The 27,759-nt window shown below is 36.3% G+C and overlaps 1 protein-coding gene across 1 annotated transcript; it reads left to right on the forward strand.

Moving 5' to 3' along the window:
- The first annotated feature begins 1,933 nt into the window (after positions 1 to 1,933).
- On the forward strand, positions 1,934 to 27,367 carry Calb1 (calbindin 1). Its single transcript, XM_042672958.1, has 11 exons — positions 1,934 to 2,188; positions 2,686 to 2,762; positions 6,587 to 6,661; positions 18,340 to 18,423; positions 18,518 to 18,574; positions 21,614 to 21,691; positions 24,729 to 24,784; positions 24,871 to 24,910; positions 25,037 to 25,090; positions 25,834 to 25,905; positions 27,209 to 27,367. Exons 1-11 carry the CDS (start codon positions 2,110 to 2,112, stop codon positions 27,320 to 27,322), a joined length of 786 nt encoding a protein of 261 aa, XP_042528892.1. The 5' UTR covers positions 1,934 to 2,109; the 3' UTR covers positions 27,323 to 27,367.
- The last annotated feature ends 392 nt before the right edge of the window (positions 27,368 to 27,759 follow it).

The raw sequence follows: 27,759 nt of genomic DNA on the forward strand, positions 1-27,759 counted from the left end.
TCTGGTCAGGATTACAAAGGTCAAAGGACACCTTCAAAAATCATTCTATACTCTGCTCTGCTTTTCAATCTCCCCCCCTCCCTCCTTCCTTCCCCCTCTCACACACACACAAATACATACACACACACTTTCTCCCTCTCTCTCCCTCTCTTTCTTCAAAATGTATCTTCATATGCTATATTTTTTATTTAAAGATTGTGTACCCAAATATAGTAAACAAGCAAGCCCTTTGCATGAATTATTTTCCAAGAATTAGAATAGACTTAAACAAGCTGCTGGCCTTTCATTGTCATGACCTTTTTTCCCTTATAACTTACCACAGAATAATGTTTTCAATATAGAACTATAAATTAACTAAGTTAAACATCAACTCTCCCACCTGCATAACAGGTATATGCACGAAAAGAGTTTGAGCACATTTGCACAATCACATTTGTTTATGTGACTACAATTTCCCATATGTTCAAGCCTCAAGAAGGTGAAGATTTTGTCTTTTATTTCAATATTTCTAGCATTTGTATAATAGTTGTCAATAATTGTCCATTGGATGAATCAAAGTGTAAATAAATGGACATTTAAGGAATATCCTTTTAAATCAGAGAACATGAAGTTATTAGCTTCTTGAATTCCAGCTTATCTCTTCAGTAATATTAATCTCAGAGACACTATGCGAAAATCAAATATGATGACTAAAGTGAAAATATTTATTAACTGCGAAGTATTATGGCAATGAGGACTGTATTGAGATGATTAAAACAGGGCTGTCTCTGAAAATAATGATCAGAAAAAGACTTACAAGCCCACTACTGGAAATATGTACAATCTTGGAAACACAGTTAAAGGTTTACATATTCAATTACACAAGGTTAAAAAAAAAAGTACAGTGCTTAATGAATTCACTTCAAGTTTATGCTGGGCAAGTTTGAATGTTCTCTTGTTCCTTTTTATTTTTGCACTACTGTAATCAGAAACTTGGAATACCTATACCACATATTTTAAAGTCTCAGAAAATGAAACACTAAACAGTTCAGCAGTAGGTGTAAGTTCAAATTTTATTGTATTGATACTTAAGATTTCCTGTACTTGTAAGTTCTCTTTAATTCTAGAGACTTCCAGTTTCTGAAAAAATTATCTACCAGGGATAGAAAAAAAAGTGTATGTTAAGACTGGTAAACTGTGTGGTTGGTTCATTAATTTTATCTAGGGACCAGATCCTATGTTTCCTTGGCTCTAGTTTACTCTTTCTCAACTTCAAGGCTGTAGCTAATAGTGTCTCTCGCATCGCTTCTTTCTGCAACATCTTAAGGTTTTATAATTTATTTCTGTTGCTTTGGAATTACAATTCTACTTTAATTTGGTTTGGGGGGGGGGGGCGAGTGAGGGAACCATAATCTATGGCAAAGTTAGTTTGTGCAAACCACACTAAGAAACACTCACATGATCTTTACAAGCACACATCGGCGTGATTACGGACCGCAATTTATTGAATGGATTAATCGAGTTAGCATTCACCAAGCTTTCACCTGACTCTGCTCAAGCAAACACTTGTCTTGGACTATGCCAACATCGTCATCATTTCTGTGGTTTTACTCTTGATCAGCTTTTCCCTTCCATCGGTCATTCAAACCCTTCTCAGGATGTCCTTTTTTGTATTAATGTCCTGGGGTGAGATGCTCCCAAGACTAGGGGACTGGGAGGAGAAATGAGTCTGCTTTCCAAATGCAATCTCTGAGCAAAGGATCACCCACCACCTGCTGCTTCCCAGACTGCCAAACTCCTGCTCCAGCCAGCTTTCCTGAGCGAGGAGAAGGCTGGGAGGGAGGGGAAGAAGGTTGGCGAGAGCAAGAGGCGGGGAGTGGGGAACGGGAGGCAGGAGGAGGCGTGGCCCGGCCTGGGGCCGGGATAAATGCTGAGAACTGGGTGCGGGGTGCAGATAGAACGCGGGAGCAACGCGGGAGCATCGCTTGAGCCGAGCAGCACCGCGGACAGCGCCCGGTAGCGCCCGCCCAGCTCCCCCTGCTCAGCCCTGACACCCACCCCGAGGTCCCCGCACGGACACACTCACACTCATTCACACACTCGCACGCACAGACACACCGCCGCGGTACCATGGCAGAATCCTACCTGCAATCGTCCCTCATCACAGCCTCACAGTTTTTCGAGATCTGGCTCCACTTCGACGCTGATGGTGACTATCTTCTTTTCAATGGTTTCCAGTCCCCTTTCCATTCCTCATCTTCCGCTGAGCATCCTCACCCCATTCTCTTCCCTTCCCGTCTTTTATCCCCTCCGCGTACCTCCCTCTCCCTCTTATCCCCGACTGCTTGTAGAACCATCAGCCTGAAAGTTTATATTGCTTATATGCAACCTCCAAACCCTAAACTTTGTCTTTCTAGGAACGATAAATGGTGGGAGAGAAAGCCAGGAAAGGGAGGGGGGAGGAGGAAGAAAGACTGGTCCCCAAAAGTTTCTGTGGCTGCACCCCATCTGCTCTCTTTGGTCCTCGGAGCAGCTAAAGTTTGACACCCCGGGAAGAGAGCGGCGGCTGTACCCTTTTCTGGTTCATCGATGTCCAGGCAAGGCAGAACTTCCCAGGTTGCAGAAAGGTAGCTGAGATATGAAAGAGGTCGGAGAAGAAACTTGGAATGCGTTATCTGACACCCGGGCGCTTCTTTGTCTTTGCAGGAAGTGGTTACCTGGAGGGCAAGGAGCTGCAGAACTTGATCCAGGAGCTCCTGCAAGCGCGAAAGAAGGCTGGATTGGTAGGTTCAACTTCGTGACAGGGGAACGTGATGAAGGCCAAAACACCCACATTCCTGGTTTTTAAATAAAAAAAAAAAAAAAAGCCAGATGAGCCGAGCAAGTGGGGGTGCCAAAGGCTTTCACAGGGAGTGTAGAGGTTTGTAGATTGAGAGAGAATATCTTTCCAAATTGCACAAGGAGTGGTTGGTGGGAGACGAGAGAGAGAGAGAGAGAGAGAGAGAGAGAGAGAGAGAGAGAGAGAGAGAGAGAGAGAGAGAGAGAGAGACCTGTACGGGGCAGAGTAAGAGAAAAGAGAATGAAATTTCCTAAAGGGGAAAAAAAAATAAAACCTTACAATTTCTAAACAGACTTTAAAATAAACACATTTTCTACACTTGTCCTTGCTTTAATAGGTCTTAAAAGGAAAGTGTGGATAACATGAGACGCTTAGCACATCACCACCTCTACCACTGGGTTGCTTAGGGAAGATTTAACTTCCCATTTACTGCTTACAGAAGTAAGGGGTAGAAATACATCTCTGCCCCTTGGTGGTCAGGAAACGGATCTGCAGATTATGGATTTCTTGCCAGAGATGGTTGTGATGTTGATGTAGCTGAGGGGTGGGGAGAGGATGAGAAAATATCCTGTCTTGACCGTCCTCACCTGGGAAAGGTGGTCAATGTACAACATCATAACGAGCAAGAATTTTTCAAGAAAACGTTCTCATTTTGTTGAAGGGGAAACACCTGAAAGTCAGAGAAGAAAAAGAATTTTATATAAAAAAAAACAGAAATGAATTGTAGAAAAACAGAGAAATTCTGATGGAAAACTCTGCTGGAAAGCAACTAATGATTTCAGGAAATAAGTTCCACTTGTGGCTTAAGACACTAGTTAATTAAGTGAATGACAATTCATATTAATTATAAATTTTATTCTTTGACAATAAATGTCAAGGAATGATGTCAGCGTAAAAAGTAAAATAAATACACCCAGCTTTTAAACAGCTGAAATTGCTGTATAGAAGAAAGTAGGTTAACAATTTTACCCACCTAATGGGGCTTATGTAAGTCTGGCTTTCAGAAGTCAATGCTGGATTTCGGCTAGTTGGATGCTAACAGCTATGAGCCTTTTGGACTGTAATTAGAAAGAAATTTTTATATTACAGATGCTAAATATATATATACACACATATACATATAGCAAATACTATCTCTAGTACTGAGTGATAAAATAAAATAGATGTACAATGAAGTAATAGAATTATATTTTGTTCTATATAAATTGAAACTTGCACAGTTTACATCTTTACATAACATATTCAAAAGAACCCCAGAGGGTTCTAAATGTACTACAATGCATTACAGAACTATCAGTGGCTAAAATCATTTGAACAAATTGATTTTAAGCCAGGTCATACACTAGGGATTCTTTCTACCCAGATTTAATGTAATATAAATCTAGATGCATAATAAAATGGGATCAAATAAAAATAACTATAGGCTCTACTGTCCTGCCACTTTATGCATTATCACATGAATGAATTCATGGAGGGCTATCATAGCTCTATGGACTTTGGGCTAGTAAAACCAAAAGCAGTTTTCTTCTCTATTTGAAAATGTGTATTTTAAGAATTCTGCTTGGGAAAGTGGTACCTTCTATAAAATTCAGAATGAAAACCTTGAAAGATACTTCCAGAAGCTAAATGATTATATTTAAATTTCCCCTGCGGCAACTTTAATATTGAGATTTGTTTTCATTTTAGAAATGTTTATGAACTGCATACATTTTTCAAATTTTCATTTTCCTCATCCTCATCTCTTTGTAAACAACCAAGAGGTTAGGTTTTAATTTTTCCCCTATGGCATTGGATCCAGTTTTGAAATAGATGAAGAACTAGTTATTAGATTATAACCCAATAGTACTAAAGTTGAGCAGAGGTACCATGTTATATCAAGTCGCTTAATATCATGATTCTGAGGTATTTTTCTGGATTACATAAATCGGCACTGGATAATATAAATCTAAATTAAGTTCTGGATTGAGATGTTCATATTACTAGACACATGTTTCACTATGCTCTCAAGAGTAATCCTATATCTATGTATTTGTTCTCTTTAAAAAAAACACAAATGTTAGCCATATAAGCCAGATGTTTTATCGTTTCTTGTTGTATTATTACAGATTTCAGTGCATTGAAGGAGACATGTGTTTGTTTACCATATTAATAATGAGAACATTAAAATCATCACCAAGTGAATATACCATCAGTAACATAATGACAACTCAATAAATTTCTGAAACTACAACTCTTTTGCTCTAAACATAGTGTCTAGTTTTTAAATTTCCATTTTTTTTATAAATTCTTAATTGATTGCATGTTTTGCACTGTTTAAAAGCATGTTTGAAACAATTGTTCCTCAGAAATGTGACAAACTAAGTATCAAGTGTGTTAGTTTGTTACTTCTATTAAACAGTTTTAAGATTTGAGTTTTAAGATGAATGCTTTGGTGTTTGCTTAAAGTAGGTATAAAAGCTTGAGGACTGATAATCCTACAGTTGCCACGCGTGATATTTTCATTTTCTATGATGATTCCTATAACAAAATTAAATAATGCAAATTGCTTCTTAGCCACATAAAAGAATCATTTAAAGATTACAATATAATTAAATTGTTTTCTTACTGTTACCTTAGAGCCATTAAAGATATTTACGTTAATTTAAAAAGGATTTTGTAAATACTAGTTGTGAAATTTAGCCTCAATATGTCCTTAAATTATATTAACCTCCCAATACCTACAGCAAACTTGCATGGTAGATAACCACCATCCAGTTAGGGACAATGAAAACTGAGACTTTAATTTCCTATCCCAAGAACATAGACTGGGATATTAGTAAAGGCTGGTCTATTTTAAATGAACTTCAGTTAATGTAACAAGGGTATTTTAAATGGGCTTTGTTTGAGATTCGAGGGTAAAAAAAATTGAACTTCCTGATGACTAGCTCTGTGTTCAGATTACTAGTTTATAGTTCATATTTCTCTAATTTGTCAATATGTAAAAATATTATAATTGTAATAGGACCTTCTGAGAGGGGGGACCAAAGGAGAAGGGAGTATTTGCTGTCACTCTGAGGCATATTTTATTATACCAAAATCATAATAAGTCAGCTCAATAAATCACTCCCTACATTCCAGATAAAGACAGCTATTATAAGCATATAATTAGTTCCAAAAAGAAGGTCATCAGTATCATATGTCTCTTGGCCAAAGTAAAATTTGATCGTCTTTTTTAAGCTCATATTTCCCCTAATAAATAATTTATTTAATAAAAAAATCACCTGTTTTGTGCTGGAGTCACTTTGCTTATAAAGTGACTTAACCTCACGTTTTTTACTTGTCCAAACTAAACATGCATATTAACACTTTACATGGATAAAACATTATGTTAGAATAGGAAAGTGCTATAGGATGAGTACTTATGGAAATACAAACCGATCTCTAGTGAAAAAAAAGTGTTTAAATTATATTAGTAGCCATTGTTGCATTTACATTCACTCGATTGTGAATTGAATAATTCTGACTGCATTTGCGAAGAGCAGCTCACTCTCAAAAGTAATAACAGATGATAAATCACAGTGATTGACTCTAAAACGATCATCATAATTACAAAATCCAATACATACTCTGTAGTATTTATATCTGTCATTTTCTTGACAAGTTTCACCAATGTGAATAATTCTATGTGGCTTCAATTGTGTTTTTTTTCTTTCCAATAATTTATTAACACCAAGTATAGATGGTTGTTTTTGATTTGCGAACTTCTTACCTGCTTTTATATAATTTTAGGAATTATCACCTGAGATGAAAACTTTTGTGGAACATTATGGGCAGAGAGATGATGGAAAAATAGGAATTGTAGAGGTAAGGAACTGGTGTGTTTTTCTGACTTAAAAATGAATAACTTAGCTTCAATTTTGAAGTTGCATCCAAATCAAGCATGATATGGGAAACAAAACCTATTTAACCAAAGTAACCTATCTTCCGCTCAAAATTATCAAGTCAAAAAATACCTAGAGAGAAACATGTGAGTGTGCCTAATTTGAAGCTTACACTTAATATGTATTATGTAACTGAGGCTTGGAGAATGAAAAGCACTTGACCCTGTCTTTTGTCATGCAGCTGTTTGCTGGCACTGCTGCTGTTAGACAAACAAGTTCCAACTCTGGGGTGAGCACCCATACCTTGCACCTCCCTCCTTTGCTCCAAAAGGCCTCTACATACTTGACTTATTAGTATTGGTGACTGTTTAACAATGTGATCTTTTTGTTAAAATTAAAAACTAAATATTTGTCAGGCGCTGGTCGCTCATGCCTGTAGTCCTAGTTACTCGGGAGGTTAAGATCTGACAGTTGTGATTCAAGGACAGTCTGGGCAAGAAAATCCACAAGACTCTTATTTCCAATAAACCATCAGAAAACGGAAGTGGTGGCTCAAGGTGGTAGAGTGCTAGTCTTAAGCAAAAAGAGCTCAGGAACAGTGCCCTGGTAATGAGTTCAAACCCTACAGCTGACAAAAATAAATAAATGAATGAATATTTGTAGTCCCTGTGATGATTTCATAGCATAAAGCTTCATTCTGGTTTCTGAAATTCTACTTTGGATTGACCCACAGCCTTAGAAAAACATAAGAGTTTGATGAATGTGAGTGAATATTTTATGATCTGTTATAAGCACATATTTCTTTTAAGTCCTTCAAGCTCCTCTTTGGAATCTCTAAACATTAAAGCTATAATCAGATCTGTGTGTGTGTGTGTGTGTGTGTGTGTGTGTGTGTGTGTGTGTTTGTGTGTGTGTACCATTCCTGGGGCTTGAACTCAAGACCTGGGTGTTGATCCTGAGCTTTTACTTGATCAAGGCTGGCTAAAACTCTGCCAGTAGAGCCATAGCTTCACTTCTGGTGTGTGTGTGTGTGTGTGTGTGTGTGTGTGTGATTAATTGGAGGTAAGAGTCTCACAGATTCCTGCCCAGGCTTCAAACCACCGTCTCAGATCGCAGCCTCCTGTGTAGCTAGGATCACAGCATAGTTGATAAAGCACTTATCTATATCTTTTGACAATGACTTTTGACAGTGAGAGTAGTTTGCTTTGTCCAAAAATAAAGAAGCACAACTTTGATGCTGAATCCATTTTGTATTCTCAGATTTGTGAAAAAGCTGTTGCTTTCCTTATTTCTGCTTTACCAAACTCGAATGTTATCTCAAATTCTGTCTTTATTTCTACAGCCTATTAGAGAAATTGAGTAGAAATATTTAGCCAGAAAAGTGAATAAGGTCATATTTTGCAATATGCCAAATCACAAGTATAATTACATTTTTATATTGTGTTCCCAGCATATTAACTTGTCAAGTGTTCTGGCTCTCAAAAAGCTTAGTTATAATTTATCTTGGATGAAGAGAACTAACCTGGTTTTCAAATAATTGTTCCTATTAGGACACTTATGATGCTGGTATAAAATACACTTTAAACAGTTACTACAAATAGAATGAGAGGGCATTCTATTATTATCTTTGCAATTAATTCCCCCCCTCCGGAGTATAAGCTTTCTCCTTCACCTATGTGTAACTCATTATTATATAAATAGATTGATGTAGAAGCTAACTAATCAAGATATGAAATAATCAGAAGTAACAGAATAACTGGGCATGGTGGTAGTATACACTTGCAATCCCAAAACTAGGGAGGTAAAGGCAAAAGGATCAAGTGTTTAAGACTAGCCTGAACTATGCAGTAAGTTTGAGGTCAGCCTGAGCCAAGTAAGAAGGCCCAAAATAAACAAACAAAAATAAAATCAATTTGTCTTAAAAATAATGAAGTAAATTTAAAATGAACCTAAATGAAATATAATAAATCTAATTTACTCAAAACTAGTTTGAAAATCTGACATCTGTAAAATTCTAGCTTTGTTATTTCAGAGTTTGGAATGTTATAATCCTAGTAAAGAGAGTCATTTTATTTTTAACCTTTATTTATTATTTTTTTAATTTTTTATTCTTAAAGGATATGAGCGGCCTTAGCTATTTGTTCTGTTTTGTTTCTTTGGGGATGCTGAGTTATATAGTGTAAAACATGAGTCTTATTCACATTGATTTGAGGCTTCTATCAGGACAAAATGGATGAATATATTTTGAATCCAGGTTTTACTGTATATGATATTGTCTAGTCATTTGTGTCTTGTGTGAGTCTTACTATGAATGAGAAGTTGGGGGTTACTAGAGCAGTACCTTGTCTTAGAAATGTGATGAAAGACATTTTCCCACAACTTTGAGATAAGAATTGAGATAAGAAAAGGTTGCCTGTGAAGAAAAATAGGGAAATGTAGGTTAAGAGATTAAAGAAGGTAACAAAGGCTGAAGTAAAGAACTAAGGAATTTTTGTAGCAATAAAAATAAGAAAGAATTTACATAAATTCACATTTGCAGGATACTATAAAATGTATAAAGTGTTTTCAAGAACATTATCTCATTTGATCCTCATAACAACAAATGAAAGTAATTAGAAAGGGAGGCTATATTTTATAGTTGAGAATTGGAAACCTCGTTAGAATTTGCCTAGTATCTAGAAGTAAGAACTAATGTGAGATGGTCACTAAAGTAATAGATAATTTAAAGTGGTAGATAATCTCCACATTTTCTGTACTAACAGAAACTATTTTCAAGCTTCTATGACAGCAAGACCTTTAAGTTTTGCTGGGTTAAATATGCTCACACAGTAGAGATGCTCCTAAATTCTCAAATGGGGTGTGTGTCAATGAACTCTCATAAGACGGAAACATCATAAGCTTCTGAATACACTTAGCTTACCAAGGTCACAATTCAGCAACACGGTACACTGTTAAGTATAGTTGCTGACATTCAAGGCTGCATGGCTGACTGGGAACTGTGATTCACTTTGACAGTCCAGTATCACAAGAGAATATCCTGCTTTATATTACTAGCCCAGAAAAATAACAAAATCTGAAATCCAGTTCATCTAAATGTGTACTGCTTTGCACCATCATGAAAGTGCAACTATCCTATGGGCCATGTATAGAAAGAAGTCTTTTGGGCAAATCACTTCACATATTATTTAGACAGAACTTTTCAGATCATTTTGAACCAGAAGTGTCTGAAGGGAGAGAAGAAACATGTAAGTATGGGTAGTAGTATTCACATACATGGAACTTTTTTGCTAGATGGGACCCTTGGGAGAAAACTAACTCAATTCTCATTTTGAGCTGAAGAAACTAAAATCCACAAGGGTTAAATGATGTCTCCAAGATCCCACTGGTAGGAAGAGGAATAACTATATACAGAACTAGATCTGACCTGATTCCAAAACTCTTTTCATAACCTGAGTTAGAAGCCAAGAACTATGTGTGGTGAAGGTGAAATTCATTAGACAAAAAAGAATCAGAGAATAAGAGCACAAACAGAATTGTTATTATAGCTCCTATGCACATTTCTTTGCAGTCTAGAGTTAAGTGGGAGTCAAGAAAAGAGAGGATTTAAAAAATTGCTGGGAGAAAAAAGAATTTCAAGTTATGAAATTGGAGAAGGGAAAGAGAAATTGGAAAGGGAAAGAGAAGTATGGTGGAACTTCATACAATAAAAAGTTATATTAAGTAAGGTTTATTCATTCAATATCTAATATGAGAAAATACTACTTGCCTAGAAATCCTATATGCAATATGAGTCATAAACATTCAAATCCTTGAATGCTATAAAGTAATATAAAACCTTATGTTATCCAAAATTGCGAATTCTTTCTTTTTTACATCAATCACACCATATAACTTTGTTGTTTTCAGGGAAGATACTGGATTTGTTTATATGTTACACTCACCTAATAGGTATGTTTATGTACTCACCAAAATCTAATCAAGGTAAATTCATATCCATGCAGTAGTCTCCTGCCCAGTTAGAACCAGCCAAACTGATGTTAAAGTGTCGAAAAGCATAGTGCTTGATTTTATAAGTTCTGACCTGATAAAGTTGAGTGACATTTCCAACCATCATGCATTTGCTACTAAGCAGCATATAAAAATGTGTGTGATATAAAACATATATTTACTCTGATTTCGTAGTTTTATGTCTTTACATGTATTTTTAAATTAATACAAATAGTTTTGTAATAACAAGATTATTAACATGATCTCAACACAGAAGCAGTGATATTCAGATATAATCTAACAAATACTGAGACAGTAAAACATGTTCCAATTTTATTCAAATTAATAGTTTTATTGCAAAGAAGGTAGATTAAAATCATTAACTAGGAAGACTGAATGGTTTAACAGGGAATGGAATTTTCTTCTCTGAGCTTTCACTCTGAAGTACACCTATTACTCTTAGCTGGAGGTCAAATCTATTACCTTTTCTCTTTCCCTTGGGTAATGTGTGGGAACCTACCAACCATTCCAGTCTTAGTGTTTCTACCTGTCCGCATTAGTGCATCAACTGAATTTTTTTAAGTTCTAAAAGCTATTCTAATCCTGAGACTGTCATGATCTTCTCAGAAGATTTCCTTTTTTGTTTTCTGTAGTAGGAGTTGAGCATGTAGGTTTAGCCAGGGTGAATGTAATTTTCATGACAGAATAGTGATCCACTTAGAATTTGGAGAAATGACAAACATGTAATCTGACTTTAAAATTCCCTAGACAGGAGTCAAGTACTGGAGGCTCATGCCTGTAATACCAGCTACTCAGGGGGCTAAGATATGAAGATTCTGATTTGAAGCCAGCCCAGGCAGGAAAAGTCCATGAGACTCTTATCTCCAATTAACCAGCAAGAAGCTGGAAGTGGAGCGGTGGCTCAGAGGTGTTAGAGTGCTAACCTTGAGCATGAGCACAAAAGCTCAGAACAGTGCCAGGCCCCAGAGTTCAAGCCACAGGACCAGCACACAAACATACGTACAGAGAGAGAGAGAGAGAGAGAGAGAGAGAGAGAGAATTTCATTGGGTAAAATCTAACAATTTATTTTTTAATAAAAAACTTCCCTTAATAGATTTTAGTAGAAAGTGATGATGGTTTTCAAACTCAAAAAAATCAGACTGTCTGACTTTAAGTCTGCCTCATACTATAATCTAATTGAGAGTAGACTATTGGCCCTCTCTGAGCCACTATTTCCTAAGCTGTAAACATGTAAATATGTACTTAATTAATGAGGTTGTTATGAGTATTAGCATCAAAGGAAATTATTCTTCTAACAAACAGATAAACCTTGGAGGACTCTAAAAGTTAATAAATGTATTTGCCATTATTATCAAATACAAAAACTTACTGAAAACTCTATTGTTTTGAATGCTAAGACTCTCCTCCAGCCCATACCTCTTATATAATTTATCTAATCCAAATTATTAAATTCAAATAGCTTTAAGTTTATGAGTTATTTGCCTTTAAATTTTTCTGTCTTCACTTCTCATTGATCAGGAAGAATGTTTTCTGGTTCTCAAGTGAAAAAAATGAATGCTTGACTAATATGTGTTCCAGAAAGCTAACATTTATCACAATTGTCTTAAAAGTTTAGGAATTGTCGCCTGACAGCGGCCTGTAATCCTAGTTACTCAGGAGTTTGAGACCAGTCTGGGCAGGAAAAGTCTGTGAGATTCTTATTTCCAATAAGCTAATGAAAAATCCAGAAGCTGAGCTGTGTCTCAAGTAGTAGAGAGCTAGCCTTTAGGGGGTTGGGAAGATGGCTCAGTGGTAGAGCGCTTGCCTTGCAGTGCATGAGGCCCTGGGTTCGATTCCTCAGCACCTCATAAGCAAAAAGAAAAAAGCTGGAAGTGGAGCTGTGGCTCAAGTGGTAGAGCACTAGCTTTGAGCTGAAGAGCTGAGGGACAGCGCCCAGGCCCAGAGTTCAGGCCCCACAACCGGACCCCCCCCCCCCAGAAAAAAAAAAAAAAAAAGCCCAGCGACAGTACAATGGTCAGGCCCTGAATTCAAGCTCCAGGAAAAGTATAGATTCCAAAAAAGTTAGGAATTGTACCTACCATACATTTTAACATATCTATCTTAGTCATTATTTTCTAATGAACTCACCCTTCTTAAAGGTAGTGATTTAGCAATGCATCCACAACATGCTTTGAAGTTGTCAAGAAAAAAAATTATTTTGAAATCCTCTGTCTCACTTTAAGATTCTTATTGATGGTGACTGCAAATTCTCACCAATCATCATAGTTGCTCCACTGTTTATTAATTAGATGTGCTATCGTCAGGGATTTCAACCTACTCAAAAACATAGGGTGAAGGATCCATTTTACACTAGGAAAAGAAGAATTGGGGGAATGTTTGTTTGTTTGTTGTTTTTAATGTTGAGTTGCCTGGAAGCAGATTTGAGTGGAAGAGTGGCACCAAGGAGGATGATTACAAAATGCTTGGGGAAATACTTCCTGTGGAGGAGGGGTAAAGAGAACTGCACTGGGAAAAGGAAAATACTGGGCAAGCAGTCTTAACAGAAATTTCAATTCACCCCACTGGCACTCAAAGCAGCGACCGTCCCTTCAGAGATTTCCTAATTTCTGACTGCAAATATCCAGCCTTTTATACCCATATGGATTAATCGTAGGATGTGGCCTCTGCGGGATGCAGCTGTCTTCAGCCTAGGCAATCTCTCCAAGAGGCCTGACAGCTGAGTCAACAGCCAAACTCCCTGAGCCCAATTGGAGCTCTAGATAGAAAATCACACTCCCTACTCCAATACTTATCTATAGCTCAGAAATAAATTATTTGAAATGTTTACAACAGAACGTTACTTCCACTTATTTCCAGCCTATGCCAACTCTAGATAGTCAGTTCCTTAATTGCATCAATCAATTCAAATTCACATTCTGTAGTTGCTGGACACATAAACAGAAGGCAAAACACAAGGAGACAGACAAGTGGGAAATGAGTTCTATTCCTCATTTTCAGGAACAAGCAACGAATATCCATAAGTGAAGATCTGAGGGATTCTGTTTGTGTTTGTGGATGCAGCTATATACCCTATACCCTTAATATCTTCCACACTCTTCTGCAATCCAGAAAAATGTTTGGAATTCCTGAAAAGGGCAGCAAGCAGGCCAAGGACCAAGAAATCACCATCACTCTTGGCATAGGAAGTACTGGGCACTTCTGTGGACAGCCATGGCAGCAAATATAACAATAATACAGCTCTATTTACCACCTATGAAAGACCTTTGGCAGGTTTTAGATGTTGTGTTAGATGCTATAACCAGAGCGTTTCCACACCCAGCTCTGAAATTTGAATACTGATTCCTGAGCATTGGTAGAAGCAACTGTCTACACAGAGCCGCCATATTGTGATACAGACAGTAAAAAGATTGATGTTTACTATAGCCATTTCTAAACCACATATATTCCTTGCTTTTTTAATGGCTAATTTGTTTTTAATGATATTTTACATGTTTAAGACTAATTTATAATGTTTTTAAGATAGGATAGTATTGTACCTACCATAGAATTCACAGTTCAATAGATGTTAGTTATCATGTTCCGCTCACATCAACAGTCCAATGAAATTTTAAACTAATTAATAAATTGTAGGTAGATACAATCCCTATCTTTTGATAACACTGAGGTTTGAATTCAGGTCCTTGTGCCAGCTAGCCAAATGCTCTACCCTTTGAGTCATACCTCCAGCTTCAATCAGCATTTCTAAATAATCAAAGATAAAAATATCACGGGCAAAGAAACATTTAAGTTTGCACCAGACATGAAAAGCAATTTGACTTTCTTTGTAGTTGACATTCTAGAGACCTCTGAACTTTAGGTGAATTATGTGAACTTTATGAAACAAAGATGCTTGAATATCCTTAATCTTATGGTTAGTCATTGCTGGTCAAATTATTATTTTATTTATGAATTTATGTCTTTGTTTTTATGTATTTGGTGGGTTTGGAGAAGTTCATTTTCTTAAGAGAACTTTTTTCCATTCTTGTTCAACATTAACTATAAACTCAAGTGATAAGGCAAAATGATGATAGTAAAAACATTCACTATACAACATGCTAAGGAAATACATTTTCTAATTTTTTTATTGTTGTTATAAAGATTATGTACAGAGAGGTTACCGTTACATAAGACAGATAAAGCATACATTTCTTTTGGGATAATGTCACCCCTCCCCTCACTCTCGTGTTTTTCCCTCCCATCCCCTACCCACAAGTTCTTTAGTTCATTTTCATAGTGTCTAGTGAGTACCACAGTTGCATTTGTTCACCTTTTGTCCCTCCATTTCTGTGCCTCTCTTTACATTCCCAAAGACATATAAATGAACCAAAAAGACAAAAACAGCAACAAAGAAAATAAAAGCCTCTTGTTTTCATTTCCTGGAATTCATTTTGATAACTATTTTGCATAATAAGATGCACATAGGCATTTTGCCTTTTTGTTCCTTTCCTAATAGTATCTCCTTCAGCCAACTGTGTCCGAGTATTTTAGATGTAACCTCCATATATGAGAGAATACATATGCTGTTTGTCTCTCTGATCGTGAAGGATGTACTTTTTTAATGAAATAAAATTATCGATCAAGCTACAGCATTCATTTGAGGCACGTACCATACTGGGCCTACACAGCTTACATCTTCTCAGGGACGTAGATGAGAAACTTCTCTACTGAAATAGATGGCTTGGAGAAGGTACACCCCAAACTTTAAAAGGTACATGCCATTAAATTAAGGTATTTAATGATATTGGTTATCTCCTACTAATGGTACTGTTATTGGCTAATTCCTATTTCTGTTCATCATCACCATTGTATGATATGACCAGACATCCAGTATTGTACAGAGCCTCCTAAAATGTGTATGTCCCATCTAGTTCTATCAGCCAGCTTGTTCTTTAAAATTTCTGCCTCTTACATATTTCTTTCCTCTTTCAGACATACGCTTCTTATTTTCCTCTCTTCTCTCCAGTTTCCTCTATTATTCTTCTTTTCTCCTCACCTTTTTTTGGTCAGTTGTAGGGCTCTAAGTCAGAGCCTGGGTGCTGTCCCTGAGCCTCTTTGTGCTCAAGGCTAGTGTTCTACCACTTAAGCCACCGCTCCACTTCCGGTTTTTGAGTGGTTATTTGAGATAAGAGTCTCACCAGGACTTTTCTGCCCAGGCTGGCTTCAAACAGTGAGCCTCAGATCTCAGCCCCCTGAGTAGCTAGGATTACAGGCGTGAGCCACCAGCACTCAGCTCTTCTCACCTTCTGTTAAGTCTTAAATGTTTTGAAAAACCCCTACAGAAAATTTTATTATAACTGAGAGGCCTCCTCTGGATACCTTCATGCTCAATCCTCCCACTGCCATTCTCTCTCCTTCTTCCCTTCTTCATCCTTAGCTTTAAGTGCTGACCTACTCTTGACCTGACTTATCAGTATCTGGCTACTTCAATAATGAAAATCACTATTAGCTACTGTCTACACTAGCAGCCCACTTGCAGACAAAGAGGAAAAAGGTCGTGATAAGGAAGATGGTTCTGGTTTTCAATAAGTGGAAACATAGCCTAACAAAGCCAGACTATCTTGTTACATGTAAAAACCACATTCAAAAGCATCTCTTGCATTCCAAGTACATTTCAAGAGCGAAGGAACTACCACTTCATTCTATCATGCTGTTGATCTAATTTACTAAGAATCACACTGACGCCACTTACAAATTCTGCCAATCACCAAACCAAGTCATTCAACCTTTCTGGACCAACTAAAAGATTTGGGATCTGAGGATTTGAAGCTATTCTTCAGGTATTGGATTTTATGATTCAAAAATTCAAAGAAATCAAAGGACACAGAAGAGTCTTGAATTTAGTAAGATGTAGAAAACACACACATACTGTGGTAGTATAAATTATGTTTATGGAACAAATGTCAATTACTGGCAAACCTACACATTTATTCTCACCTTTTAGATTCATCCGCATATTATCTATGTACTCTAGTGACTTGTGCTTCAACATAAGATATTGTCTGATTGATTCATAATAAACATTCTAATGAAATGTTGAATAAGACCCATTCTAATAAGACCCTTTCCCTTAGCATCATCTTCACATATACAGCCTATAAAACTATCTATTTTAATGTGAGGTACTATTTCAAAGATCTAAAAACAGGACAGTTGAATAAAATGGGGTTTTGGGGGGTTTTTTGGGGGGGGTCCGGTCGTGGGGCCTGAACTCTGGGCCTTGGCACTGTCCCTCAGCTCTTCAGCTCAAGGCTAGCGCTCTACCACTTGAGCCAAAGTGCCACTTCTGGCTTTTTTCTTTTTGCTTATGTGGTGCTGAGAAATTGAACCCAGGTCCTCATGCATGCAAAGCAAGTGCTCTACCACTGAGCCACCTTCCCAGCCCCGAATAAAATGTTTTATGTTAAATTTAGGGGTTTGGCTGAAAAAGATGAAAAAATTTAAATACTATTATCATTGCTATCATTTGGTAGAACTATACTATACTGTACTGTACTGTATTATACTATACTATACTACTATAATCTTTGCTATCATTTGGTAGAACTTTTAGAACTTATACTGACCTTAACCTACACTACAATTTCTTGGTCTGAACTCTAAGGATGAAAGTCCATTTCTGTGCATTGGAGAAGTTATCAGTTTCTGAAAATTAGTCAAAATATAATGGATTAGGAAGAGTGATTCATTATTTGGTGGTGAAGATAAAGTAATTCCAATAGAAGGTGTTTTGAACCAAAAACATTTAAGAGACATTGCTTTCTCCTTTACCTCCTTATTTCAGTGATAAAGGTTGCCAAGGTCAGAAATGGCAAGGGAGTTGCTGGGGACCACAGCTCATTAGCAGCTGAGCCAGAAATAGAACTCACATCTGCAGTGGGACCATCAATCTAGCTCCCTCTTCTGCTTGGAATAGATAGATTATATTCATCCTAAAAAATGGTATCTAGTCCTGTTAACCTCAAAAAATAAATAAATAAAGGGGAGAAGTATTGAGGTCATGGAATGAAGATCTAAGGGGAAAATGTCATGGAGTCACGTAGTGAAGATCAAAACTTAACCTAAGCCCTGGAGTCAAGCAGGGGATTTTCTTTTAGCAGAGCCAACAATTTTACAATGGACATTTCTTCTTACTATTCAATTTCCTACTGCTCCTCATGAATTGTTTTTCCAGCTCTCTTTCTAAAGCTTTACACTGTCTTGAGTCTATCTCCCTTTGTACCTCACAGCAAGCTTTCTTCCCTGACTTGAGAATGCATTTTTTTACTGCATTTCCCCTATATTCAGGCTTCTTTTTTCTTTCATTTCACACAAAATCTCTGGCTGTGGTATGTACCCTTGAGTGTACCTCCATGCTTCTGTTCCTATGTGCACCAGGCATTGCTACGACCCTTCTCTGACCCTAAGAACCAAGCAGTCCAGAGCACACATGCTGTGGAACACACAATAGAAAAATACCAGACAGGAAAACCAACTGATGTTGTTTTTTCCTAATTTTCTAGGCGATAAAATTGCTCCTAGGGAACATGTTGAAGCAAAACTAAGCAGCAGGCGATAGCAAAGACTTGTTTTCAAGCTCCTTACCACTGTTTCTCACTCTGTAAAAATTTTTCCAGTTGGCTCATGTGTTACCCACAGAAGAGAATTTCCTGCTGCTCTTCCGATGCCAGCAGCTGAAGTCCTGCGAGGAATTCATGAAGGTAGTAGAGAAGTGTCACTTTAAGAAAGCTAGTGGAAGTAGGAAATTAGTTGGCTTTTTAAAGATTTTGTTTTCCTTTTCCAAATTACTTACAGACTTGGAGAAAATATGACACTGATCACAGTGGCTTCATAGAAACTGAGGAGCTTAAGGTAAGGAAATGAAAATATATACTAAGTTTTTTTTCTTTCCCTTGAAATGCAATTATGAACTCTAAGGGCTTCACTGCTTTAAAAAAAATACCTCCCACAAAAGAAACTAATGTTGAGCAATGGCACATTTTCACCCACTCTTTCACATCATTAATGAAATAGCAGACCGAAAAAGAAACTCCAAGTACTTCTTGAAATTCTGTTCAGCAAAGTGAGAAATTAGCATTTTCTGTATTATATACAAAATGTTATATAAGATACATGATAGAAAGATAGATGTTAGACAGACAGACAGACAGATAGATGAGAATAAATGTTAGTGAGACAGATTGATAGATGATAAATGATAGATCAATAGCTGGAAGGTGGTAGATAGATGGATAGATAAATGAAAGATGTGGCAGATGGATAGACAAGACAGATAGATATGATACAATCTCAGTAAGCCACCTTTTTTCATTGAAATTTGAAATCTTATTTTATACATTAAACATATATCATTTCTCTTCCAAAAGAGAAACAAAAACTTGGGGATTTCTAATGTTTACCAAGTACTTTATCTACATTGTGTAATCTTTGCATGATCTCCATGAGATTACTATTAAGTCCAGTAACAAAAGTGTTAAGAGAAGTTAAGTGATCTAGTAAAGGCTGCACAAGACATTCCATAGTCTCTGCTACCACTCAGCAACATTAAGGAAATCCTATTTCAGCAACATCAACGAAATCCTAATAGGATTAAATGTTGAAACACCACAATGCTGAAAACAAATTTATCAATTCACATCTCAGAGGTACTGAGGAGGAGGTGTGGGAAGATGAGGATATAAAGGAAAAGAGATCTAAAATGAAGTTTTAACCTCAGTGCAAATGTCTACATCAGTCTTTTCTCATCTTTAGAAGGGGAACAATAATACCCTCCTCTCAGAGGTATTATGAGCCCTAAGTAAGTGTATATGAAAGTTTAGTGAAATGCAAAGCATAATCATACTATACATGAACTCAATCCATTAGCCTTTTCAGAAACATGAATCTATCTTTAATCTCCATTCCTCAAACCAACGTTAAGATATCTCAGTCCAAAAGATGTTATTTCCTATAGATCAAAACATAAAATGACTAAAAAGGGAGCAAGTTAGTTTTATTGAGCATCTGAATATGTGTAGTTCTATGTACTTGAAGTATTTCCTTTTAACATCTAAACTTCATAGAAAACTTGCAAGGCAGTTTTTATCATTCCAAGTTTACAGAGACTGAAGTTCAGTGTGATTGAATAATGTTTTCAAGATTACACAGCTGCCTAGGAAAGAGGACCTAGGTTTAGACTAGAATATGTGATAAAGTTAAAAAGAATACCACTTTAAAAATAAAGCTGTACATTTGCACAACTTGCAAACATGTAAAACACTCAACTGCACCATTGCAAACTTGAAAAACATTCAACTGCAGTCTTTGGAAAGTAAATATTTTTAATACGAAGTGAACCAAACCAATGTCTCTCACATCCATGCAGCTCTGCAAACAGAGAATGCGAGGTGACAGTGGCACTATTATGCTTCTTTTATTATCAAACCAAAAAATTCCTTTAAAAATCATCTCAGTTTATAATGAAACCCTCAGCTCATTTCCAACAGTGACCTCAAAATATTCTAAGTCTCCTCCTTTGTTCTAAATTTTCTTCTCAGAAAGAGATTCTAAATAGAAGCCTTCCTCCCTGGGGAATTTTGAAGATAAGTTGGCATTCTTTTTTAATGGATCTTTCAAGAAAGCTAATTTTAAGATCCATAATAGAGTAAAACATTGCTCACTTGCTCTCAGACATGACTTTGAATCTTAGCATCCCAAGGTTTTTCCTAGGCTATTTTTGTGACCACCATTTTAGTCTCTGATGAGGCTTTTTAACCCAATTAATCTCTGACAAAAGACTCAGAAGGCTCAAAAATAAAACTCACCCTCACTAGATAGTTTTGAATTTTCCATGCTTCACTTTGGATTTGAAGAATATTATTTGAAGTGAAAAACAAATTTATCAAACCAAGAATGTCACCTTTCTTGAAAAGAGGGATGTCAAATCAGCCAAGCGGAAGTACTCAAAGAAACTCAATCCTTCAGGAGTATGTGGGGACAGAATCTACTCATTTGTCATAATTGCATTCATTTATTTTCTGAGAAAATAAAAAGAATTACAAATGAACAGTACTGGTCAAAATGAAAGACTATGAGATACTTAACTCTTTCCATTGTCATTTATATGTCATGCCTTTGCAAAATAAACTTCAATATATGTCTGCCTAAAAAAATTAAACTCACTTCAGGCTCCAACTGTCAAGTTAATAATCATCTTTTCTCATCCTTCCCACATTAATCTTAATTTTAATATGATTCATATATCCTTCAAAGATTCGATGCCATTATCTGTGGCCAACTGTTGTAGTTGGTACTGTTCGCTGAAGCATTTTAAATGATGCTATTTAGACTATGTCAAACCTAAAAGCTAACCACCTGGCCCTTTAGAGAAACAGGCTTCACACTAGCTATAAACTGATATGTAAATACAGCCCACGGGAACATAAAATGCATTTGAAATTGGAGGTAGCTCTCCATCTGGTTTGCTGATAATTTTTCACACATGTTACAGAGCCCTGTGTTTCTTACAGAAGAGTCACATGAGTTCTTTTGGAAATATCACATAAGTAGAAAGGATTCCATTGAGCTGGTTGCTTTTAAAGTTTGAATTGCAATCTCTACACAATACAGATCCTCTTTTCATTGAAATCCTAAAAGCATCAGATAGCTAAGATTATGACAGATCCTATCTCAGTAAAAAGCAGATATTATACTTGTCACAGGCATTTTATTACTGAAATGCCACACAGATCATGTTTCCATCTTGCTTCTGTGATCCTCTCCTCACCTGGCTCTACCCTCAAAAATAGGCTTCCTTTGCATTCCTGTATGTTCTGTTTTCAAGACATGTGGAACCAGAAGCAGACTGCACACTATTGATGAAATTTATCTGAGTGTTCTTTGTTTTAACAGAACTTTCTAAAGGACCTGCTAGAAAAAGCAAACAAGACTGTTGATGACACAAAACTAGCTGAGTACACAGACCTAATGGTAAGAATGATCTTGAAAAGAGTTAGCCAAGAGCTCATGAAATTCCACTATGCTGTTGCTGAAGGCCACATAGGATGAAATGTACCAACAACCATGGTGGCAATGTTACATGCACATAACTATCATTTCACTTAGAAAATTGAAATCATGAATTGTGATTATATCTTGTCACATTGAGTGGTATAGGCATTAGCTTTATCGTACAAACATATGCACACCTCTTTCCTTGTAATGCTACATAATTAAGACATTGTTACCTCTTAAAAGATTGTTTTATTTTTCTCACAAAACAAATGTAATTCTTTCAGTAAATTATATAGCTTATATTAATCATATATTGTAAGTTATACGATCCCAAACTCATTATACAGGTTCTGAATCTACTTTTATCACTGCTTTGGAAATTACATCCTTCTTTAGAGTTAAAGAAAACTTGTATTGACTTTATTCATTCAGTCACTTAAAATGAGCTGCTTTTCTTTTGTATTCTGTTGGTGTTATGGGTGAAAAAATTGAAATGCACCTTAAACAGGATTTTTGGTAAATATTACAACAAAGATCTATTATAAGTATAGATAAAAAGAGCCATGAAAGTTCTTTAAACATAGACTCCTAATGTTTCAGAAACAAATGTACAAATAAGTTTTAATGAGGCTCTTGAATTTGGCCAACTTTCATGTAGTCACTTTTTCTGAAAAGGGTGAGGTTTGCTCATTTTTAATTCATAAGACTAGGACTTGCAAGAGGTACATGTTTTTACAAATGCTATAAATACTCAGGAATAAATGGCCCAAAAATATAGATGTTTATTATCACATCTGCTGTGCTACAATAGATTGATAAAGAAGTTAAATCTTAGGTAGTCTGAGAAATAATCCTATAAAGAGCTGGGGTGTGTTGATGTAGCTTGTTTTATCTTCAGCCCATCAGCCTAACTTAATTCCAGAAAAACAAATACAAAACCCTGGAACTTTACAGCCATGTTCATCAAACAGTGATATTTATGATAAAGCAGGACTTGTCTTTAATTTTAAAACCACCAAAAGAGTTTCTTTCCCTAGTTCTCTTTAATTCCACATTATACCTCCAGGTGTAATAGTGCTAACAAATACACAATCGACTTTTGGTTACATGTCACAATGCATGAATCTAAACTCTGAATCTTTTGTGGTGTGGGGGCGGGGGGGGGCAAATGGGGATGAACAATAACCTACATTTATCAGTTTTCTATTTTGTCTCGATCTTAAGGGATATCTATTTAAAGTAAAGTCTCCTTTCCACGTAGAAATTTGAAGCAGCCTTTAAAAACCACTCAGATCGGAGTTTCCCCTGTTGAATTGGCCCAGAAGATCTGATTAAATGTCATAAACCAGTTCAAATTCAAGAAGCAAATTAATCAAGAACTAATTAAAATTTAAATATATAGATGAGACAACATTTCCCCATGGGCACTACACTGTGTGCTCTAGTTGTCCACTGTATCAGTAGACAGTGTGACCACTGCCACTGAATTTATGGTCAATGGATTACAAAATGCTGTGTCACTATAGGACATTGGGAAAAATTCTGCTTTCAACAAAGAACATTTAGAACATCTCAAACCATTGAATGTCTTCTGTTTCCTCTTCAAAAAGATCTCACGGACCTATATTCATTATAGCTGTATCACATTCTTTTCTTCATAAATACAAACAATGCTACATTTTTACATATTTCATATATGCTACTTCTGTATGACATAGTATAGCATTAGTGGCTACTTTCTAAATTTGTGAATGCTTCACAAATATAAGTTTGAGTGTGTTTATGTCTTGATGCATCTCAATGTAAGGTATATGTATAGTACAGTGAGTATCTAGTATTCAATGGAAAATAAATTCAAAATTACTCAGCAATACTATTTTCTCTACAGAGTTTATGTTATTTGCATATTGCTTAGTTTACTTTTTGTGCTTTAAAAGAGTAAAACGACTGGAGGTGTAGCCCAGTGGTGGAGTGCTGGTCTAGCATGTGCAAGAGCTTGGAATTCCAGTACTACAAAGGAAAGATAGAGAGGTGAAGCACAAGAAAAGAAAGACAGATAAGTGAACAGTGGTTTTCAAATTACTGTTTGAAGAGTTTAAGGAAATACCATTTACTACCAGGTATTATTCTTCTCATGATCTGATGTACATACAAATGTACAGTTTGCAAAATAAGTAAATCATAATGTTCTAGAAGTCTAGTTAAGAACATTACAACATTATCTGTTTAGTAATTCTATAGTCTCATCAGCTTCAGCAATTGACACAAATTATAGAATTGAAAGTTTACATTAAAAGTGCTCACATCAAAAATTCTAGAAATATGGGCTGGGAAGGTGGCTCAGTGGTAGAGCGCTTGCCTTCCATGCATGAGGCCCTGGATTCGATTCCTCAGCACCACATAAGCAAAAAGAAAAAAGCCGGAAGTGGCACTGTGGCTCAAGTTGTAGAGCGCTAGCCTTGAGCTGAAGAGCTGAGAGACAGCGCCCAGGCCCAGAGTTCAGGAACTATGACTGGACCCAAAAATAAAAATAAAAAATAAAAAAATTTCTAGAAATACTAGTTGTGCAGGATGTAGAGATCAGGAAGCAAAGACTAGGGGAATCCCAATGACAGGCCGACCCAGGAAAAAGTGAATTAGACTTCGTTTCATCCAATAAGCTGGACATGGTGATATGGTCCTATGGACCCAGTTCTGTGGTGTTCAGGTATGTGGATCCTGGTCAAAGGGCAACCTTGGGTAAAAACATGAGTCCCTACCTGAAAAATAACTAAACCAAGAAAAGAAGAGGGTCCTGGCCCCTGTGCTCAAGCATCTGCCAGAAACTCAAGGACCTCAGTTCAAACTCCAGTCCCCCACCCCACCCCCCACACACAAATAAAGAAAAAAATATTAGTTTCTAAAATTGTATTATTTACATAAGAATTTGGTAACTCAAGCTGCTTAATTTTATATGCTGTCTCCTTCACACATTATGACTCAATAGCTAGAATAACAATGCTCTTTCTTTCAGCTAAAGCTGTTTGATTCAAACAATGATGGGAAGTTGGAGCTGACTGAGATGGCCAGGTGAGTTTGGGGATTCTGGAAGTGTCAGGATAAGATGGCCTTTGTCCCAAAATCTAACTTGACAATACAATATTCTGTTTTTAAAGGTTACTACCAGTGCAAGAGAATTTTCTTCTTAAATTTCAGGTATTTAGCTTTTTTCTCTACAGTAAATATTAGTTTCCTTAAATAGAATATAGGAGACTTATCAATAGAAATACACTAAAATATAATAATAGTATTTTAACTTTTGTTCTCTTCTCTGTCTCCTAGGGAATAAAAATGTGTGGAAAAGAGTTCAACAAGGCCTTTGAGTTATATGATCAGGTAAATCATTATTTTTGCTTTCTTTCTGATTTCTTCTCCCTTGTGAGTGGTGACACAACCCCTAGCATGAAGTTTATGCTTTCAATGTTTTAAATTAAAATATAGTATTGTTAACTATAGAAACAATCTTTAGAACCTATTTCTCATGTATAATTGATAATTGGGCATAAAATCTCTCCCTTCTGTGACAACAACCATTCTACTCTGTTTCCATGTTTCTATTTTGGAATTTTCACATAAATGGAAACATGAAGTATATATCCTCCTCTAACTAGCCTGCTTCCTTCAACATCATGTCCTCAAGGTTCATCGATGTTAACATACACTGCAGAATTTTCTTCTTTTTTTAGTGTGGAGTAACATTTCAGCAGGATAGATAGATAGACAGACAGACAGATAGATACATAGATAGATAGCTAGATACATACATACATACATACATCATGCATACATACATATACATACAGAGATAGAGATAGATATAGATGCTTATCTCCTTTATCCATTATCAATGGACATCTTTGGATGTTGACTTTTATATCCTTTGCTAAATTCAAGGTATTGAGTGAGAGTCACTTGCCCAATTTGCAACTGTAAAGTAGCTATAAACCCGGTGAAAGGTTAGAATTTCCACTAAGTATTCAGCTGGGAGATTTTTGTAAGTATTTCAACTCTTTCCATTGTACTTATTCCCCCACTGTGGATGCAGTTAGATGTAGACTGTTTTATTTCTCCTTCCTCAGGATGGCAATGGATACATAGATGAAAATGAACTGGATGCTTTACTGAAAGATCTCTGTGAGAAGAATAAACAGGTAATTTATTATGCCATTCATTTTCTAAGCAGTCTTTATGGAGGATCCATCCCCAAGAAACCACAAGTTCATTTTAGAAATTTACTTTAAAATTTTATAGAGCAGCAGTAGATCTTGTTTTTTTCTTTTTTATTGTTATTGTAAAGAAGATGTACATGGGGGTTACAGTTACTTAAGTCAGTTAATAAGTACATTTCTTTTTGAACAGTGTCACCTCTTCCATCATTTTCTCCCTGGTTTTCCCTCTCCCCACAAGTTGTATAGTTCATGTTCATACTATAGTGAGTATCACTGCCTCGATGGTTCATCCTTTGTCCCACCATTTCTATGTTCCCCCATACTCTCTCCAACACACATAACCTTACAAACAAGACAACAGATAGAGAAATCAAAAAGGAGAAAGCAACTAGGGAGAAAAAAAACCCTCTTGTTTCCATTTCTTTGAGTTCATTTCAATAAGCATCATTTTATATGATCATATGCACATAGCTATTAAGCCTTTGGGATCCTCTCCCAAGATTATCCTCCATTGTGTCTAGAGTTCTGTATAATTTATCATGTACAAGTGTATTTTTTGCCTTTTACTTGAAGATTTATAGACACCTTCTACTTACTACAAATGAGGAAAACCATGCAACCTATGTTTCTTTGGGTCTGGCTTACTTCACTTAATATAATTTTTTCCAAGTGGTATCATTTTTTTCTAATGGCAGCATAGATTTCCTGTGTGTGTGTGTGTGTGTGTGTGTGCGCGCGCACGCGCGCGTGCGTATATCAATCACATCTTCTTCATCTATTTGTCCACTGAAGGGCATCTGGGTTGACTCCATTCCTTTGCTATTGTAAACAGTGCTGCAAAGAACATGACTGTACTGGTTGCTTTGGTGTGGTGTCATTTGTGTTCTATTGGATAAATGCCCAGGAGTGGAATTGCTAGGTTATAGGGAAGCTCTATGTTTAGTCTTCGAGGAACTTAACAATAACAGGTGCTGGTGGGGATGTGGCCAAAAGGGAACGCTGCTATATTGTTAGGGAATGTCCAACCAGTCTGGAAAGTGGTATGGAGGTTCCTCCCTAGATTTTGATTTTTAGCTGTTTGGTTCTGACCTAAATCATTATCTATGTTATACAGGTATTTTTTTTTTTAATCTCACAATTGTTCACATTTGTATAATGCTTTAATCCAGCTTTTTTCCTAATATATTGATGTAACAGGCAGCTTGCATCTCACAATTTCTCACTGGATAATAATTGATGAATTCCATATTTAACTGGATTACAATGCCATCTATATTCTGTGCAGGATCTGGATATCAATAATATTACAACATACAAGAAGAATATAATGGCTTTGTCAGATGGAGGGAAGCTGTACCGAACAGACCTGGCTCTTATTCTCTCTACTGGAGACAACTAGAGTTGGTGACAACAACCACAAGCTAGTGATACATTGTATCTAAAATAAATAACTGTGCACTATAAAGGAGTAGGCTGTATTTTCTTTTATATCTGTAAATTTCACTGCATATAGATAATTATCCAGGATGTGTGGCATATTCTTTTCTGCTTGTTTCTATACTGTTTGTAATGTACAGTTTTTGTAACTATATGATTAAAAAGGAGAAAGCCTATGCTTAGACCAGTCAGTATACCCAATTAAATCTATATCTATATATTTGTTTCCATGCATACAGTTGGATGTTGATTTTTCCAAATATTTCATCAGAATTAATATTTAAAACTCTATACTCTGGTGTGTAAATGCACATTTGTCACTGAATAAGAGAATCATTATGATAAGCCAAGCTTTCTTAGACAATCATCTGACTATTCCATAAAATTTTACTAAGCTAT

This window comes from Dipodomys spectabilis, unplaced genomic scaffold, assembly GCF_019054845.1.
Source record: "Dipodomys spectabilis isolate Male_0828 unplaced genomic scaffold, ASM1905484v1 ptg000783l, whole genome shotgun sequence".
Classification (NCBI taxonomy): domain Eukaryota; kingdom Metazoa; phylum Chordata; class Mammalia; order Rodentia; family Heteromyidae; genus Dipodomys; species Dipodomys spectabilis.